This window comes from Ochotona princeps, chromosome 13 (assembly GCF_030435755.1).
Source record: "Ochotona princeps isolate mOchPri1 chromosome 13, mOchPri1.hap1, whole genome shotgun sequence".
NCBI classification, from domain to species: Eukaryota; Metazoa; Chordata; class Mammalia; order Lagomorpha; family Ochotonidae; genus Ochotona; species Ochotona princeps.
The window spans coordinates 19,205,896-19,224,784 of NC_080844.1; the positions used below are offsets into that span (position 1 = coordinate 19,205,896).

At 38.6% G+C, this 18,889-nt stretch overlaps 1 protein-coding gene across 3 annotated transcripts in view; it reads left to right on the forward strand.

Annotated features, from left to right (window-relative positions):
- Positions 1 to 18,889, forward strand: part of PRKG1 (protein kinase cGMP-dependent 1) — a 1,159,635-nt gene that overhangs the window by 786,261 nt on the left and 354,485 nt on the right. For all 3 annotated transcript variants that reach the window (XM_004583389.2, XM_004583388.3, XM_058671972.1), the window contains one exon: positions 667 to 772. In XM_004583389.2, coding sequence (XP_004583446.2) covers positions 667 to 772 — 106 coding nt within the window. The remainder of the gene's footprint in view (positions 1 to 666; positions 773 to 18,889) is intronic.

An 18,889-nucleotide genomic window follows, 5' to 3' on the forward strand; every position in this document is an offset into this window, starting at 1 on the left:
TACTAAAGCATCTGCCATTAAAAAAAAATCTTTTCTGTTATGTCCTTCATAGGTCAAATGGTGAAGATCTGTAGATTTTATTTCAATACGAATTTTATGCAGAGTCAAAAACGAGTGGTGTGTAGGATAGAAATTAAAACCAACTAAAATATCCCTAATAGAATTTTCATGTTGTGATTCTGGACACACAGGTTACAATCTGTAAAACGAGCTTTATGTAGTTATCACTGTATAATAATTACCTGTTGTATAAAATTTAGCTGTATACCTGAATACTGAATTTTTACCTGTAGTTTTACAACCAAACAAAATGGTTATGAGTCATTAACACCATTCTGTATAATTAACAGAGGGTTAGTTCATGTGAGCATGGTTGTGTTTCCATGCCATTTCAATGTGTTCAGGCATTCTCATTCCCTACATGACACAAGACCAACAGAAACCTTCATGGTGTGCGGTAGCACTGGAAGGAAACATGATAAACTACATTCTGCCTGTAAGCACACATGCCTTTTTAATGATGTAGAACAATGTTATATTAGCTCTAGATGTGTATTATGGTTAATCATTTTCAAACTTCTCATGAATAACGCTTCTCATGCAAAATCTTGTTCACAGCGGAGGTTCTCTAATTTTTCCTTTTTTTTTTCCTTCCTTTTTCTGTAGCTCTTGTAAATGTGAAACTGTGGGCCATTGATCGACAATGCTTCCAAACCATAATGATGAGGACAGGACTCATCAAGCATACCGAGTATATGGAGTTTTTAAAAAGGTAGGCTGCACTCCATTTTTGAGACTCTTTATTGCCTTTCTAGCCCCGTTATCTGAAGTACAGCATGGTGCAGGTGTTTTACCGTGATTTTGTTCTCAGCCTGTCAATGTGTAGAGTGCAAGACTGAACAAGTTTCTCTAGATCTCAGATGCCAGTTTTCATCTGTGTTTAAATTAAAGTTTTGTCACATGTTCAGCCATTCAGAATTCTTTAATAGTGCAGTTCTGAGAACCAAATAAGAATAGCCTTGAACAAGAAATGACATTGTGTTCTCTCTAGCCATTTACTGCTTAATGTACTTACAACACCATTTCTCAGTGGACCCATACTAAAAAACTGAGTCCTCCATTGTGCGAGTTTCCACGTGAAAGTCAAAAGATGAAAATGTTCCAAAAGCAATCTTATCCTTCAATCCTGAGTTTAATTTCTTAAGCTCATTTTATGTTGCAGTTCTAACATAAGTCTACTTGATATTACATAGTATTGTAATGAACTCAAAATAGGATAAAAATTGAAGTAAAAAGCCAGTGGTTGATCACTTGCAAATGTGTTGATAGTGGTTGAATTTATCTCTAAATTTGTTTAGTGAAGATATTACTTTTGAAAAGAATATTGGTGATTCAGATGGCATTTTTCTTTTTTTTTTAAAGATTTATTTTATTTTTATTACAAAGTCAGATATACTGAGAGGAGGATAGATAGAGAGGAAGTGGAGCTGCTGGGATTAGAACCAGCAGCCATATGGGATCAAGGAGAGGACCTTAGCCACTAGGCCACGCTGCCAAGCCCTTAGATGGCATTTTTCAAAAGTAGTTGTTTTGTATCATTTTCTTCTGAAAATTGAATTGCTAAATGGTGATACACAATTATGTGAATGAAAGTTGTATATTGCTAATAAATGCTTTTGTGAGCTAGAATAGTAAACTTGGTTTTACTTTTTGTGTGGAAATAGTTGAAATGCAGCAAGGAGGAGAAAAGGTGTCCATGTTTAGTTGTAGTAATACATATTAAGAGATCTATATAATTTTCTGAAGATGTAATTTTAATATTCATGATTTTGATATTCTTAATTTGTTCCTGATTCATCTTTTATACTTGTTTCATTTTCACAAAATCTTTTCATTATATTCCTGCTAAAGGGATGATACAATTCTAATTAAATGTCAATTACATGTTCAAATGTGACTGTCAGTGGGGCTTTGTCTTTTCTTAATGTGATTACATAAAACATTTAGAAGCAGTGGAATTGTAAGTTTTGATTTCAAGTTTAATGTACCTTGTAAGGAATTATTTCAGATGCCATATGCTTATACATGAGTTAATATGAGCTGTTATACTTCCATAATACTATGCGTATGAGTGAATGGATATTCAAGTGCAAGAGTTACTGATTTCTTATGAGGCTCTGAAAAAGATTCTCAATGGAAATCAGTGAAATGTCTACCTGTAAGAGCTCACTGTTGTCCTATATACATTAAGTGCTGGGCACTTATGGAAGGTGCCAGACTTGGAATTTTGCTGAACTTTTCTAACTTTGTTTTCTCAAGAAGGTATGCTGACTGACAGGGCTATCTCAGATGACCCTTAAGTGAGCTGTCTATCTGGTGGTAATATTTTAGAAGGTGGAAATGTCTGGCTCTCTCCTCTCTCTCTGTATGTGTTGCATCAACTCCAGATGCACTTTTCTTTAGTGTTACTTACAGATGAGCTTCTTTGTGGTATTCTCACCAAAGATTGTGTTATCTTGTCTGCAAATAGAAGTGTTAATAGGAGTTTACTCTTCAGAGTAAATGAACATTTGTTGATCAATAGAACATGCAGATTTGAGCTAGTTGAATTAAAGGGAGACAGACATTGGCTCTGATGTCATTTTCCATCTGGCCTATCAATACAACATAATGTTGACAGTATTTGTGGTGGTAGGACTGGGCTTTGGAGAATGGAGATGAGTGTACAATGCCCATCATTGCAGGAGGCCAGCTTCAATCTTCTGAAATTGCAATTGTGAATAGCTGATTCTCGGCAACCCTTCAGTGACTCACAGATCCTTTTGAATTATTTATAGGCTCATTGGCTGGACATTCAAAGCACTCCTCTGACTAGAGCTGACCAGCTTTTTCAGCCTAGTTTCTTTTCGTCCCACACAAACCAAGGGATTCCATGTGTCCAAGTATTCATTGCCTCTGCTTTTCCTGCAGTACACTGCGTTTTGGTCTTCCTTCTTTACCATTGATGTTCAAACGATCCTTCGACAATGAACTAAAACCTGTTGTCTCCAGAGGCAGGGACTTCCTTTCACCTAAGAAGTAACCCCTTCTACCACTGCTGCTTCATGTCTACATTTTTGGGAGGGTCCTCTTTGGTTTATTGTAATTTGATTGCTGGGGCAGGTATTTGACCTACTAGGTAAGATGCCCCCATCTAACGTTGGAGTGCTTGGGTTTTGAACCTGGCTGTTGTTCCTGATCCCAGCAGATACGGGAGGGCAGCAGATGCTGACTCAGGTAAATAGGTTTCTGAATCATGGGAGACCTGGATTCAGTTTCCAACTTGTGCCTTCAGTTCATGGAGTCCGGTCATTGAAGGCATAAGGGAAGTTACCTGCCAGTTGAGAATTCTGTCTGTAAGTCAAACAATGGCTGTCTGACTCTTTCTCAAAAATTTTTACAAATAATTTGATAACTTTTTTCTACTCCAGGGTTACAAACTTTTCCAGGTGAGGGCCACTTATTAACTATCTTGGTATCTTTCTTGCATGTAAATATAGTGCTTTGTAGATAAGTGATCTGTGGGATAGCCAGTGCAGGACAAACACATAATTTTGTGACCCTTTTGAAAATGCAGTGATATGGCCCATTTTCTAGAACTCACTAAAATTGCAAAATGTTGATGTCACCACATTAACAAGCATAAGAATCTTTTAAACGCATGCCTTATGCTTTATACAAGTCACATGCTAATAATGTTAAATATAAGTTAGTTTTCCTTTAAATTTCTAGATTAACTAGCTTTGAAGGGCTTTATTTTCCAAGGTTAGTAAGAGGTGGAATAATCTTCTCAAAGGAAGTCATGAAAAATGTCATCAAATACTCTGAAGACCAAAATTGATTGCATTTTTCTACTTCATTTTTCTCTTTATTCATTATTTTGATGTTGACCATTGTTTCACTTACACAGCTTAGATCAGATAGTCAAATCATTCCTCTTAGCCTTCCATGGTTTTATTTACAGAAAAGTTTACCCATCTAAAAATTACAGAAATATAGACTAAATACTTCATTGTGGTCTATAATTTGTGAAAAGAGAATGGTTTTGTTTTCCTAAAAAAAAATTTACATCTAATTTTTCTCTACTATAGGTAACATAATTTGTATTGTATAAATGACTTAAGGGGATAAAAATTGCAAATTACAGAAAAATTGCAATTCTAGGAAATGATAATGCAAATCATCATAGCCCTTCTTAGTAAATGCCTTTGTTGTACATTCAAATGTTACCCAGTTTGAGGGATTTCAGGGATTACAGTAGGCTAACAGAGAAAAGATCTTATATCGCTGCACCGCTCCTCAAGGCATTCTTCCTCCTGATGTTCCTGAGTAAGCATGCCTTTGGAGGCCTCGAGAAATGCAGGCATCAGGTACACACTAGGCAAATGTGCAAGGATCTTTATTGTTTCAATTCCTGTGAAGTTAGCTGTTGCCTAACTACAAGCCTGTGGTTTATTATTGGATGACACACTAAACTCCAATTTTCTTCAATGCCATTTAATCATTTCTCTTTTGTACCTGTATTTTACATTCCCTGATGTACACAGATGTTCCATTGCAGGTATAGCAAAACAAAAACCACAAAACACCCAACTCCAGGGGTAGTGCTATTAAACATACCTTGATTTTGATAGGTCCAAGAAGTTTTGCCAGTTTCTAGCATTTTCTGTCACTACTACCCCATTTAAAAATGCTGTTTAAGATGGATTCTGAAAAGTCCAAATACTTGCCAGTATTAATTTGTGGTTTGAGTGTAGTCTGTCTTTCCTCTTGCCCTTAGACTATTTCCACAGGAATGTTGGAATGTAGCTGTGTGACTACTGGAATGTTCTTGTACAAACTTGGTTTTTCTTAGTCCCCAGAGATGATGATGACAGTGATGTGTGATCCTAGTTTATATGACTTTTTAATTCACAAGTTAGAGATGAGGCAGGAACTCTTTGGAACACAAGGTAACTAAACAGATCCTGTTGACCCTCAGGAAATCTTTTATTTGTCCACTATGTATCCTCAGATTGGGAAGATAGGCTCATGTCATCCCTTCTGCATGACACTTTCTCTGACTTCTGTTATTCCTAGGAGAAGGTCTACCTTGGTTTTTGCCCCGTCTTTGAAGTCCTGCCTGGCCTGGCTACTGCCAACCTCTCCTCTTGATACCACTCTTCAATGTATCCTTCCTCATTCTCATTTCTCTCTGCACCAAACCATGGTGACATTCATTTTTAAAAAAAGATGTTTATATAATTTTTATTTGAAAGGTAGTGTTACAGAAACAGAGACATCTTTCATCTGCTGGCTTATTCCCTAGTGGCTGAGATGGCTAGAGTATACCCAGGTCTCCCAAATGGGTTAAGGAACGCAAAAACTTGGGCCATCCTCTCTGTTGTTATCCAAGACCGTTAACAGAGAACCTGTGGGACTCCAACCTGTGCGCATATGGGAGCTGGCACTGCAGGTAGAGGCTTAACCTGTAAGCAAGCTGCCAACCCCAGATACATGTAAGTGTTCCGTATCCCCAAATATACTTAAGTGTCACTTAAGTGGAAGTTATCCCAAGACTATTTTTTAAATGGGTGTCTTCCCAAAGTTACATACCAAGTGTATCAGCTGTGGCAAAATACAGAACTTGATAACTCAAAATAATTCTGTATTTCTGATTTGCCTTTTCTGAGTTGATAAGGGGTCATTCATAATATTCCTAGTATTTTACATTATATTTTTAATAATATAGGATAGATACACATAATGTTTGCGAATTTGTTAATGAGTTTAAAGTGTATTTTGGAGGCAGATTGAGAAGGAGAAAGACAAAGGTATTCTCTCTTACACTTGATCTTAGCCAAGAGGTCGAAGTGATAGGTATTCTGTTGCTGGTCACTCTCCACATAGCTATAATAGATTCTGCAATGGCTGAGAATGGGCCGCATTGAAGTTGGGAGCCAGAAACTGAAATTATTGATTTAATTGTGAATAAATTGCCAGCTAATATAAAAAAGCATAGCTTTAAAGGTTTAAAACGAAGATGTAAAGAAAAGTCTATTTAAGAGTAGGATAAGTAAATTGTCTTGTAGAAAATACTGGTGTTATTTAGGCCACACCCACAATCTATGGAGTAAGTACTAACATCATTTCTATTTACTGTTTTCTCAAGGCCTTGAGTAACATCCACAACTAGTTAGGGATAGTATCTAACTAGCTGCAGAAGTGAGTCCCAAATTTTCCCCTTTATGGCTTACATGCTGATTCATCAAATACTAGTTCCTGCACATTTCTGCCTTTCTCGTTGAGAGAGCATGTACTATGTCTGCCCTCCTTGGCAGTGAGCTGATTCTGTTTTTGGTGTACCTGCTCTTCCCATCCACGATTCTTTTCTGGCAATGTCTTTCTTCTCAGCATCAGTGGTGTTTTCTTTACTTTTAACACTTTCTGGAATATGTGTTCTAAAACCAATGCTCAGTAAGAATGTAAAGCTATATCAATGTCAGTGTATGGATTAAACATGTTTTACAGGGGCATCTACTTGAGGGGAAGGCTTGATTGGAAATCCATCACATGAATCAAGGGAGATATGATGATTCCTAATGCTGATGTGAAATGACCCAGAGCTCGGACACAGCTTCTTGGGAAGACGTCAGGCTTTCTGCTTGAAGCCTCACTTTGCCTTCGTGCTTATGAACTTCTCAGGGCTGGTTATTTTGCAGCCTTTTTTTAAAAAAACTAGTATTTTCAAGAATATTTCTTATATAGTTAAGCCTTAATAAATTGAGGTTATCTTTTTGGGTTCAGCTGATATAAAGGAAAAGTGTAGGTGCTGATGTACTGGCTGAGATAGATTTTTCTCTAGATTTTTCTCCTGAAATTGGAAAAGATAGAAGAAGTTGCATATAAAAACAATTTTAGACATTTCAGACTTTTCTTCAAAGTGACAGACCTATTAAGCACTTAAGCTTTGTGCTTTTATAGAGCCTTTCTAGAAGATTGTGCAAACTGAATTAGAATTAAGCTTGATAAAGCTGGTGTAGCTTTGTTTTGAACACAAATAGTGTGAAGAATAAATAAAGAGGCATGTTCCTCTGTTTTTAAGTATGCGTGCTCACAGACCAGTTTGTGGGAGAAGATCCGTTCTCGTTAATGATGACACCAGAGCAGATAAACATAAAAGCGGCCATTATTTTCTTGTCATCTGGCTTTTGCTCAAATGTCTCCATATTGATTGGTTTTTAAAAGACAACATAGTGTCAGATATTTGTGTAATTGTATGCTGATTTTTTTAAAAGAAAAAAATACAATTTTCTCATAGGCACTTTTAGTATCTGCATGTGTGTTTCTAATCCTTGAAAATAGTTAAGATAGTCTATTTATTTTGAGGTTAAAATCTCCTCTTTGAGTCAGTAATGAATCATGCAGATAAGTTCTCTTTGATCTATGGGTAGAAGACAAGACCTGGTAAAGGCACTTAATGCCTTGATCCATTATCCTGCCTCCGCCTGAGCCTGCGCTGGGAGGAGCGAGTTCCTGGAGATCTTAGGCAAGCGTGGCTTTGCCCTGTCTGAAGATACACTCTCTGCACAGTGGGGTTTAAAAACAAAGCAATGTGGTAAAGCAATTTAATATTCCTCTGTTGCGCTGCCATTTTGAATCATGTAAGTGGCTCCTGTAGGGAGGAGGCTTATTTTTTGCATCATTCAAATTAAGCCTCCTTACATGCCTATGTTTATTTGTAAGATGTTTTTTACCCAAAGGACTGATGGAACCAAGTTACTTTCCACAGGGGAAACTATTATGCAATGAACACATTCAAAAGGAATCCGCAAACTCTTTAGGGAATTAGGGCTTCTTGGTTTTCTACAGCCTCCATTTCTGTACCAGATGTAGGAGCCCACTATATAGAGCTGGGGAGCAGTTGGAGAGAACCTGGAGAAAATGTTACTGAGGGACAAAGTTTAATTATCAGGGTGTTGTAGACAAAATGTTTTAACCCTTTATCCTCCCTGGGAAGGGGAAGTGGAAAGGCAGATATCATTTTCCCATCAGTTGATACATCGTGTGATGAATTAAAAAAAAACATTAAAAAGTAGAATGAGTATCATAGGTTCTGTTTTTGTTTCATTTTGTTTAGACTTGAAATAAAGTTAATCTTCAGTGTAGTGTTACCAATGTTCCTTCTTGAATGGGAGCTCAGAATCTGGCTGTTTGGCAGCTTGGGTTCTTGGAATCAGGATGCAGGGCCCGTGTTTCGGCTGCAGGGGACAGTACACCGTGGAAAGGAAGAAGAGAGGCACGGTGCTATGTGCTGGAACTGTGATCTTCACAGAAACTGGGTCATTGGGAGCATTCTAAAGCAGTCAGCGAGACAAGGGAAAAAATGAAGTAGCCTAAACCTGTATCCACATTATCTCGCCTTAATTTGACAAGATGCTTTGAAGAAGTTGATGTTTCTGAAGTCATTAAAATGAACTCTATTCCCAACAGATCACATACTTTAGATTCAGAATGAGTCTAGCTGATCAAGGACTGGGGACACTGTAGTTACATCAGATCAACTTCATGAAAATGGGCAATGTCAGATCATTTTAACAGTATCTGTAATGTCTCTAGGAGGCATGTATCAATTGGAGAGTATGCGAAAAATTCATTGCAAGTATAACAACCAAATTTATTTTGGAAATGCATTTGTTATATTTTTACCATTTGAAAAATGTCCTTACATTCCTAGCATAGACTTTTGGCATTGCTGTGCTTGTGAATATGTTTGTTTATGCACATTTGAAAAGAATTTGATATTGTAAAAAGTAATTGAAAGATATTTGGAAGGGAGGGGATTTTTGAATTCTGATAGTAAGCAAAAAAACATGTAATATGTATATAATAAGTAATAGAATATTTATGCAAAACTCTGGGAGGATTCCAATTAAGCAGAACAGCTTCAGTTATCCTATAAATACATACTGAATGCTTAAAATTATTCACTAGTTTTGAAGAAGCTAAGTAAATTCTGTTTTCCCAGTTGACTGGAAGAGGTCCAGTGGATAAATATTGTCTGCTTTATTTGGAAAACCAGCTGAAGGTTTGGTCTGTTGTGCAAACAAAGATAATCAAAGTAGCCTTGGAGGATGGACTGGTTCGCTTTACTTTAAAAAAATATATACATGCATAAATGTAAAAGGGTCAAGATTTAAAGCAATAAATACATTAACACCCAAGGACTGATTTCATAGAATTGAACATTCTTGAAAATGTCGATTTTTAGTTGTAAACATAAGATACACAGAAAATTTAACAAACTCTTAGAAACAGCATTACTACTTTTTTTTTTTTAAAGATTTATTTATTTTATTACAAAGTCAGATATACAGAGAGGAGGAGAGACAGAGAGGAAGATCTTCCGTCCAATGATTCACTCCCCAAGTGAGCCGCAACGGCCGATGCGCGCCAATTCGAAGCTGGGAACCAGGACCCTCTTCCGGGTCTCCCACACGGGTGCAGGGTCCCAAAGCTTTGGGCCGTCCTCGACTGCTTTCCCAGGCCACAAGCAGGGAGCTGGATGGGAAGTGGAGCTGCCAGGATTAGAACCGGCGCCCATATGGGATCCTGGTGCGTTCAAGGCGAGGACTTTAGCCACTAGGCCACTGCGCCAGGAAACAGCATTACTTCTTAAAATATGTCTTGATAATGTTGGGCAGAGAGGTCTAGGAGAAATTTTTTTTTAATGTGTGTCTCAATCTTCTATGGGCAAAAGTACTACAGAATATCTCAAATATTTAAAAAATCAGTTTTAAAACAGTTAAATTGCAACCATGAAGTCAGTTATCGTCAGTTAGGTTAATGAATGTTTTTCTAGATGACATTGACTTTTCTTCTTTTCCCTCTTCCTCCCTCTTGCTCTTAATGAATCAGTACATCCCTGTAGAGAAGTACAGCTTTTAGCTGTTAAATTTAAGATTAAATAATATGTGATCAATTTTTAAATTTAAACTATGTCCAATTAATATATTAAGCCCTTTGGAACACTTACTCCACCAGCTGGAAAAGGATGGCCTAGTGGCTAAATCCTTGCCTTGCAAGTGCCGAATCCATATGGGGACCAGTTCATGTCCCAGCTGCTTCACTTCCCATACAGCTCTCTGCTTTTCATCTGAGAAAGCAGTAGAGGAAGACCCAAAGCCTTGGGATCCCGCACCCTTGTGGGAGACCCAGAAGAAGCTCCTGGCTTTGGCTTAGCTCTGGTTATTGTGGCCACCTGGAGAGCTTATCAGCGGATGGAAATCTTTGTCTCTCTTCTCTGTAAATCTCTTTCCAATAAAAGTAGCAAATCTTTAAAAGAAAAATTTACAGTAGTTACATTTTTAATTAATTGGTGCATGTCTTTCATAATGGTTCTAAATAAATGGCAATAAAAATACCTTTGAAAGGTAACATGTGGTTGGTGCTGTGGCATAGGTGATAGAGCTACCACATGCAGTGCTCTAGTTTGAGTCTAGACTTCTCTAAATCTAATTCAGCTCCCTGCTAATTTGTGTGGAAAAGCAGCGGATGATGGCCCAAGCACTTGGGCCCATGCACACATGTGGGAGACCCAGAAAAAGTTCTTGGGCCCAGTGCAGTAGTCTAGCAGCTAATCCCCCAACTTGCCCATCCAGGTCGCTGCTTACGCCCTGGGAAAGCAGTCAAGGACGGGCCAATTCCTTGGGAATTGCACCTGTGTGGGAGACCCAGAAGAAGCTCCTGGTCCCTAACTTAGGATTGGCTCGGCTCTAGCCATTGTGGCTGCTTAGCGAGTGAATCAACTAATGGAAGATCTTCTCTGTCTCTCCTCCTATCTGTATATCTGACTTTACAATAAAAATAAATAAATATATTTTTAAAAGATTTATTATTATTGGAAAGCCGGATATACAGAGAGGAGGAGGAGAGACAGAGAGGAAGATCTTCCATCCGATGATTCACTCCCCAAGTGAGCTGCAACAGGCCGGTGCGCACTGATCCAAAGCCAGGAACCTGGAACCTCTTTCAGGTCTCCCACGTGGGTGCAGTGTCCCAATGCATTGGGCTGTCCTCAACTGCTTTCCCAGGCCACCAGCAGGGAGCTGGATGGGAAGTGGAGCTACCGGGATTAGAACCAGCGCCCATATGGGATCCTGGGGCGTTCAAGGCGAGGACTTTAGCCACTAGGCCACTGTGCCGGGCCCAATAAATATATTTTTTTTTTAAGATTTATTTTATTTTTATTACAAAGTCATATATACTGAGAGGAGGAGAGATAGAGAGGAAGTGGAGCTGCCGGGATTAGAAACAGCAGCCATATGGGATCCCGGCGCATTCAAGGCGAGGACCTTAGCCACTAGGCCACGCCACCGGCCCCCAATAAATACTTTTTAAAAAGTTTTTGCCTATGTATCAGCAAATGAAAGATTTTTTTTATATATTTTGCTTTTGTTTTTATTGGAAAGGAACAGTTACAGAGAGAGAGAAATATCTTCCATCCTACCAGTGGCCACAATGGCCAGAGCTGAGCTGATCTAAAGCCAGGAGCTATTTCTGGGTTTCCCACACAGGTGCAGGGTCTCAAGACTTTGGGCGATCTCTACTGCTTCCTCAGGCTAGAAGTAGGGAGCTGGATGGGAAGGGAAGAGCTGGAGCACGAAGTAGTGCCCATGTGAGATCCCAGAGGATGCAAGTTGAGGATTTAGCGTCTGAGCTTGTGATTCAGTTTAGGTACATGGTCCACATAGGATTTTCGTGTAAATATAAGGATTCTGCAGCTCATTTATAGTTAACTCTAACAATATGATGAAATATACTGTGAAGTGTACACATCTTGTATGTACAGCCCTGTGTGTGTATGTGTGTGTTGCATATCTTATACAAACGATTTCAAAATGCAGGATAACCCTGGTTCTTTAGAAGGACCTCTGATCCCTTCTCCTAGCTAATAATTTTTAAAGGACTTATTTGAAAATCAGAGTTGCAGAGGCAGAAGAGAATGAAGGCTGGGGTGCAGGGTGGGGAGTGAGTACATGTGCTTCTGTGTGTTGGTTTATTCTTCACATGGCCACAATGGCCAAAACTGGGACAAGAGCAAGCCAGGAAGGAGCAGCTTCTTCAGGATGCTCTGGTGGCTGCAGGTACCCCAGCACTTAGTCTTTGTTACGCTGCTTTACCAGGCTTACCGTGATGCTGGTGTTGCAGAGGCATTATCTGCTATGTCAGTGCTGATCTCTCCCAGTTAATCTTGTCTACCAAAGGGAACCACTGTTTTCATTTCCTACCCCTCAGTTAGTACTGACTGCTTTTCAACTATAGTGGAATCATGTAGTACATACTCTCCTGTGTTTGATTTTTTTCACTTAGCATTATGTCTGGAAGAGTTACCTGTTTTGATGTATGTATCAATAGTTCATTCTTCATTGCTTTGTAGTGCTACATTGTATATAGATTTGCCAGTTTGTCCATTTTATTGACTCTGAACATGTGAGTTATTTCCAGTTCAAAGCTTTTATAAGTAAAGCCACAGGAAATAGCTCAAAACCTGTCTTTTGATGAAGATTTACCTTCCTTTATCTGGAAGATATATCTCTGAATACAATCCCTGAGTCATTGAGTGCATTCATTCAACATTTTTAGACAATGGCACATAATTTTCCATGGTGGTTGACGCCATTTACTAATAAAATGTGGAAGCAGTATATGTTGGTTCCTCATAGACACTTGGCTTTGTTAGTAGTCTTAATTTTATTTGGCTAAAACACTGTACTAAAATAGACTATCATGTATTCTGATAGAATCTAGTATAATTTTTGAGCTCTCTAATAATTTTATTCTTTTATACATTTTGCACATGTGCTTCTGAACTAATGCAACCTCAAAATAAAACTTAGGGAAAGGAAAGATACTGAGCAGAATAGAGCCCAGAAGGAAGCCACAACATTTAGAGTCAGTTGATTTTCAACAAAGGTATCAGAAGTCCACAGTGTTTTTAGGGACAACTGTTTTAGTAAATCATGTTGGAAAAATTCATTCCCACATGCATGTGCATGAAACTGTGCCCTTTCCTCATACCATAATAAAAGAAACTAAACAATGCATGATAGAATTGAGTGTAAAACTGAGACTGCAAAGGTTTTGTAAGAAAACAAGGACAGAGATTCTTGACTGGGCATTGCCTTTTTGGAGTATGATGTCAAAGAATAAGAGGATATGGAGGAAAGGGAACATTCACATACCATTGATGGGAAAGCAGATTAATATAGCCATCATGGAGAATAGCGTGACAATTTGTGTGTGCATCCAAAGGAAATAAAACCAGTATCTCTCAGAGATAAAAGCAGTTTCATGTTGATTTGAATATCATTAAGCATAGCCAAAGAATGGAATTAGTTTTTAATTTCTATAAACAGATGAGTGAAAAAGGAAAATCAAGATATGTGCATATAAAGTAATATTATTCAGAAATCTGGGCCTGGAACTATAGCCTAGTGGCTAAAGTCCCCTGCCTTGCAGCTCCGGGATCCCATATGGGTGTCAGTTCGTTTCCTGGCTGCTCCACTTCCCATCCAGCTCCCTACTTGTGGCCTGGGAAGGCATTAGACAATGGTCCAGGGCCTTGTGACCCTGTACTCACATGGGAGACCCAGAAGAAGCTCCTGTCTTAAGGTTAACTCAGCTTTGGCGGTTTGCTACCACTCGGGGAGTGAAGCAGCAGGTACAAATTCTTTCTGTCTCTCCTTCTCTCTGTATACTTTCCTTTCCAATAAAAATAAATAAATCTTTAAAAAAATCCTAGTATTTGTAATACATAGATGTTCCCTGGCACTACAAAATGAAATAATCCAGGTGCAGAAAGAAAATTATTGTTTCATATCACTTCTATATTGAATAGATACTTTATTCATGTTAACTTTGATATAGAATCTTAAAATAGTTGAACTCATAGAAGCGAAATGAGGGGTTTTGGTTTGTTTTTGCACTTGGATCAGGAGAAAAGGGAGATAATGGTCACAGAATACTAAATAAGGAAGAAGAGGTAAGATGAAAGAATTAGCACTGTTCTGCAAAATTGGCCCCATATACTATCTCTTGTAATTTATGCGAGGACATCTTTGCTTAAGGAATACATTCGTCCCAGGAATCATAATGCAATGAATGATTGACAGATGGAATGACTCATGTTCTGTGTGTCACCAGAATTTGTCCTGGTCTAGTTCTAGAGTTAGCTAGGTGCAAGATCTAAAATTAATATGTTGAGAAGGTTTAATGGGCTGATAATTGTGAATGATTCCACTGTAACCATCTGTGTTTTCCTTGTGCAGTGCTTGGAGTAAAAGCACTTTCTAGTGGAAAATTAGAAGGTATATGTGCATGTGGAGTGTGAACTCTTATCCCATGTCTGTTTTTCTTGAGGTTTGCTGTTCTGTCCTTGCTAGTGTTTCTTCGTTTGAAAATTTATTCATTTTTATTGGAAGGACAGATTTACAGAGAACAGGAGAGACAGAAAGATCTTCCATCTGATGGTTCACTCCCAAGTTGGCCACATTGACCAGAGCAGAGCTGATTCAAAGCCAGGAGCTTCTTCTGTGTCTCCCATGTGGGTGCAAGGTCCCAAGGCCTTGGGCTGTCATCTATTGATGTCCCAGGCCATAAGCAGGGAACTGGAAGGGAAGTGGAACAGCCAGAACATAAATCAGATCCCTATAGGATCCTGGTGCTTGCATGGGTGGGGAGGGGGTGGTGGGAAATTTAGCCAGTTGAGCCATTGCACTAAGCCAGTGGTGTTTCTTCTGTGCTAGTGACCTCAAAGTGTGATATGGGGTGTGAGTCACTTACACATCCCTGGTTGACCCTGTGTAGGGAGAACCTGAACCGTTGGTTCATAATACTACTGTATTACTTTTCGTCTTGTAGCATTTATTTACTTACATGAAAGGCAAAATGACAGAGGAGAAAGACAGAGTGTCTGAAGTGTGTGTGTGTGTGTGTGTGTGTGAAGGAGAGAGAAAGAATGATTTCAGTCCACTGGTTCAGTGCTCAAATGACAACAGCAGCCAGTGGGCATTCTGTAAGAGTGATGGGGCACAGTATTTGGGCTAGCCTCTGCTTTCCCAGGCACAGTAACATGGAGCTGGAGTGAGAGTTGAGTAGCTGGGACCTGAGGCAGCCCTCTTCTGTTTCTGTGGGATGCCATCATCACAAATGGTGCCCTTACCTGCTGTGCTAAAACACTGGTCTCTGTTATTTGCTTTTTCATTCTTGTTATCTCACTGTGGAAATTTTTTCAGAGCCTCAAATGGTAATTGAATTACATGCTGCCAGATTATCATGCTTTAAAAATGTCTCCATTTTACTATCTAATGGTAAATGTGGATTTTTTTTTTAAAGATTTATTCATTTTTTATTACAGCTAGATATACAGAGAGGAGGAGAGACAGAGAGGAAGATCTTCCGTCCGATGATTCACTCCCCAAGTGAGCCGCAACGGGCCGATGCGCGCCGATCCAAAGCCAGGAACCTGGAACCTCTTCCGGGTCTCCCACAGGCGTGCAGGGTCCCAATGCATTGGGCCGTCCTCAACTGCTTTCCCAGGCCACAAGCAGGGAGCTGGATGGGAAGTGGAGCTGCCGGGACTAGAACCGGCACCCATATGGGATCCCGGGTCTTTCAAGGCGAGGACTTTAGCTGCTAGGCCACGCCTCCGGGCCCGGTAAATGTGGATTTGAGTAGCTCTTTTAAACAGTACCTAAGGATCCTCATTATGTTTTAGGAGTACAAATACCTAGAGGAAAATATTTGAGAAATACTCAGATAAAATGATGCCAAATGAATAAGAAATTAAATTTACATGCAGGTATTCTTTTCCAGTATTAATGTTTGAAAGTCAGGTATGTTCATTTAAGTAAAATCTCATAGAACCAGGTAGATCTTTTTTTATATATTTAGAATTTTAGTAAGGTTATTAGGAAACCAGTTGTTAGAGGAAAGGAAAAAAAAAGTTTTATTTTTTTTATTTTTTTTATTTCCTGTAGCTTTGCAGAACAAGTTAGATACCCTGGGATTTTTTTTCCACTATACTTTCATGATTATGCTTTAATTAAAAAATCAGACCTTTTGAACTGATACTAGATTTCTCATGGATGGGTTTATGGTAGTAAAAAGAAATGGACGTTCACTAAACAACAAATTCTATCTATTATGTCATACAAGAAGAAGCTAACAGTAACATCACTTTCAACCTTGACCTTGCAGCTAATTTGAAGTTTAGGAAGCTAACTTTAAGATAAGCAATGGAGCTTCCAAATTTGACCAGTGGGGGATCATTTCTGCTGTCTTCAGATCTAATATATAAAAGTTGAATGTACTTCTATATATGGTATTTTAAACATTTGGCACTTTTGACACATGTCAGAGGATCCATCCATAGATTGATCCAGATATGGTTGAGGTTTCCTGGAATATTTATATGTGTCTAAAGAAGAGCTTAAGGCCAAAGTAGGCTATCCACACTTTTCAGGTTTTTTTTTTTCTAAAGATTTATTTATTTATATTTGAAAGGTGGATTTTTACAGAAAAAGGGAGAAACAGAGATGCCTTCCATCCACCAGTTTGCTTCCTAAATGACCACAAACACCAAAGCGAGTTGATCTGAAGCCCAGAGCGTGAAGCTTCCTCCCAGCCTCTCATATCCCTGGGTTCCAAGGCCTTGGGCCATGTGCAGCTTTTCCAGGCCATAAGCAAAGAGATAGCTGGGAAGTGGAGTAACTAGGACATGAACTGGCGCCTGTATGGGATTCTGGCAGTAGTAGGTGGATGAGAATTAGCATGCTGTGCTATTAATCTAGTCTTGACACTGTTACGTGTCCCAAATTCTATCTTGGGCCAGGTAGGGTAACACTACTGAAAATCCCCCTGGCTATCATAATGGTCCAGGGAAATGTTGAAACGTTTTTCAGTATCATTCTGTAACTTGTGTTTTGTCTTCAGGTAAATTATTTAGTGTATTATTAAGATTTTTGTATCTGAGCACTAAATTCCTTTTAGAATTCAGTGCTGGAACAGCATTTATCATTTATCTATTGAGCACAGCTGCTATAATTAGACATTGTAGACCCTTGCTCCTTTATTGGCTTGGTTCATTGAAATTTATTCTTTAATACCCAAGTAACAAAATTTTTTATGTGTTTCCCATGGACATTCCAAAGAGAATAATCTGAGCTTTATAGAGAATGGATCTTAAAAGTCTTTGAGCAGGTATCAGGATTTTAGCTGTGTTTTTCTAAAATTAATCTAGAAGAAATGCTAAAGAAGGCTTGCAGTGTAAAGGAAATGAGACAAATAGACAAGGAGGGAACAGTGATCAGGGTTCAGAATTCTCCAACCTTAAAATCTCAAAATTGAGGTCTTAAGGTATCACCAGCATCTCCAACTGATGCTGTAGGAGTAAGGAGGAGAAATCATGACTAAAGAGAAGCAGTGAACTTCTCGCCCATTGAGTGCAGCAAAGATAGTCATGAATAACTTAGGGTAAGATGCACTTCTTGGAACTGTCATGAGTTCTTTGTCTTACTACCTCTTGGATGGGTTTGCTAGGCCAGCAGAGGGAGAAAATGCATAGAAACCACAAATTAGTCTGTGATGCTGTGGTTAACAGTCTGTGAAATTGCCAATGAAACTATTTAAGTTGGAAGACAAGGAGAATCCAAAAGCACATTAATTGAACCCTTCAAATGTTCAGCAAAAGGGGCTATTAGCTTTCTCAAATCAGGGGAACTGCACCCCAAGCCCCAAGGCCATGTGTAAATTTTTAAATTTCTGTTAAAATAAAATACTTGTCAAACAGAAAATGTGAAAAATGACTCCATCTGAGAACAAAGAAGCATGCTATTAAAATGCAATGTGTGCTCTGGGGGTTGGTTGGAAGTATTGGTAAAGACTAGGGTGCTCAATTTGAATAGCTTTGTTAAGCTCTTAGACTTTCAAATGCAGAGAACCCATAAATAATTTGTTCATCTCAGCTAATGGACCCGCCAGGCCTTTTTCCTTGGGAAAATGGGGATTGTACTGCAGGATAGATTGGTCCCTGTGCCCTCAACTTCCTTTTGAATGAAGGAACAATAAATACCAGAGGATAGCCTTCCCAAGAAGAACGCAAAAGAGAAAGGAAGATGGTTCTCCTTATCCACTTTAAATCTCTTCATCTTCAAAAAAAAGAGACTGGATTATTTTAACAGTGACTTTCATTTTATGCAAATATAGCTTAATGGGCAAGATTTAAGAATGTCACTATTCCTGTTGCCAGTAAGTAAAGGCTAAACAACTTGGAAGTAACAGGTTTAAGTTTCCCTTGAGGAAAAAATTAACCACCATAACAGTGGTTCTGAGAGACAGCTTGTGTATTGTATACTTCATTAACGCTAAAGGAAGTAATTAGTTCTTTGAGCAATGACTGATGAACTTTTTTTTTAATAAACCTTAAGGCTGCATCAACATAGCAAAATGTCCTAAAGTAATCAAGATGAAGGAAAACAACAAAACCATGTCTTAGCTGATTATTTCAATGCTCAATTCCTTACCCTAAAGGTTCGATTTACTTAATTCTAGACAGCTATTTCCACATACACTTACCAACTTTGAGAACTGTGATAACAGCGAATAAAAGCTTTGTGGGGCTAACTATGATTTATTTATTTCACAATAAATCTAGCTAAGTTTTACTCATAAGAACATACTGAATTTAACTGTAATAAGCACAAATCATAGCCAGGTATCAGCAGCTTAAGCAAAGATTTCTGCACTCTGGAATGGTTGTATAACACGTTTAATTGTAATATGTGTGAAATATGGGAATATTTCAGCATAG